This window comes from Fukomys damarensis, unplaced genomic scaffold (genome assembly GCF_012274545.1).
Source record: "Fukomys damarensis isolate Sample0158 unplaced genomic scaffold, DMR_v1.0_HiC HiC_scaffold_32793, whole genome shotgun sequence".
Taxonomy (NCBI): domain Eukaryota; kingdom Metazoa; phylum Chordata; class Mammalia; order Rodentia; family Bathyergidae; genus Fukomys; species Fukomys damarensis.
In genome coordinates this window covers 1273-2713 of record NW_022933705.1, presented here as the reverse complement: position 1 = coordinate 2713, position 1441 = coordinate 1273, and the positions used below count along the sequence as shown (strand labels likewise).

Here is a 1441-nt window from a genome sequence, read left to right as displayed (position 1 = left end):
AAAACGGTGGAATATTTGCATATAATGTATGTATATCTGCCCTTATATATCAAATCATGTCTAAACTACATAAAATTCCGAACACAGAGCAAATGTGTCTACAGAGTTGTTAGACTGCTTAGGGAAAATGACAAGAAAAAAATATACTCAGGACATAGAAATTTTATTCAAAATTTTTGCCATATGGATAAATTTCCAGTTGGAAGTGCTCTCATAGGGATGTCCACCTGTATTCCAAAATATTGTTTTTAATTTTTAACTTTAGTTAGTCTTGTTGATATATTTTGTGAATATTTTGCAAATGCTATTATTCTAAAAATTACCTATTACTTCATCTCAGGTGTCTTAATGTTTTCTCATGGATTTCTTTATTGTTCATACAAATATATTCTTACATCAAGTCTGTATATTATTCAGAGTTTTCTGATTTCTGCTTTATTTCTATTAATAGTGTTCCTGTGAAGAATGTAGACATTTTATTTAATAAAACACGAGGCAGCATTGTTAGTAAGGATTTGTCAGCAATCTTGTCGGTGATTCTCTGGTGTTGGGAAAATGCTCTCATTTGGAAAATGAATCACTGAGGGTGGCACTGACAGGACGTTAACAGGCACGGAGCACACATATTATTAAGTCCCGGACACCCTGCTGCGGACTCCAAGGGTCAGTGGAGAAAGAGACCAGGATAACCTGGTCACAGTCCCGACAAGAGACAGGTGTGTTGGGTAGGGAGAGGGGCTCCTCAGGGAGGCAGAGAGGGCATCTGTGCAGAGGACTGAGGCTCCCGGCTGCTTCCCTTCTCCTCAGGGCTCCCGAGTCTCCCTCTCATCCCTCCTCATTGGCCTTGGAAAGCCCTGAGAGCGCCTTCCTCAGTGAGGAGCGATCAGGTCCAGCTATGAAAACCGTTCATTTCTTTTCAAACCCAGTGGGCCCTGCTGAGAGGATTAAACTGCAGGCTCCTGACAGTGGCTCCTGTGGCCCCAGGCAGGTGTGAGGAGGCCCGTGAGGACCTGGGTCCCTCCCTGGACAGGAGACCAAGGACTGCACCGCCTGCCTGACTCCCTCTCTCGGCCTCTTCTCCTCCAGTGGAGCCCAAGGTGACCGTGTACCCCACCAAGACCCAGGCCCTGCAGCACCACAGCCTCCTGGTGTGCTCTGTGAGTGGCTTCTACCCCGGCCACATCGAAGTCAGGTGGTTCCGGAACGGCCAGGAGCAGGAGGACGGGGTGGTGTCCACAGGCCTGATCCGGAACGGGGACTGGACCTTCCAGACCCTGGTCATGCTGGAAACAGTTCCTCGGAGCGGAGAGGTTTACGTCTGCCGGGTGGAGCACCCGAGCTGGAGCAGCCCCGTCACCGTGGAGTGGAGTGAGTGGGAAGCCGGACCTTCTGAGCTCCTGTCCTGCACACAGGGGCTCTTCCCTTATCCCCGAGGGTCAGC

The 1441-nt window shown here is 48.9% G+C and overlaps 1 protein-coding gene across 1 annotated transcript in view; it reads left to right on the top strand.

Annotated features, from left to right (window-relative positions):
* Positions 1-1086: 1086 nt before the first annotated feature.
* Positions 1087-1441, top strand: part of LOC104857949 (DLA class II histocompatibility antigen, DR-1 beta chain-like) — a gene marked incomplete at its 5' end in the record, with an annotated part of 1198 nt that continues 843 nt past the window's right edge. The window contains one exon of the mRNA XM_033760638.1: positions 1087-1435. Within this exon, the coding sequence (XP_033616529.1) occupies positions 1087-1435 (349 nt within the window). The remainder of the gene's footprint in view (positions 1436-1441) is intronic.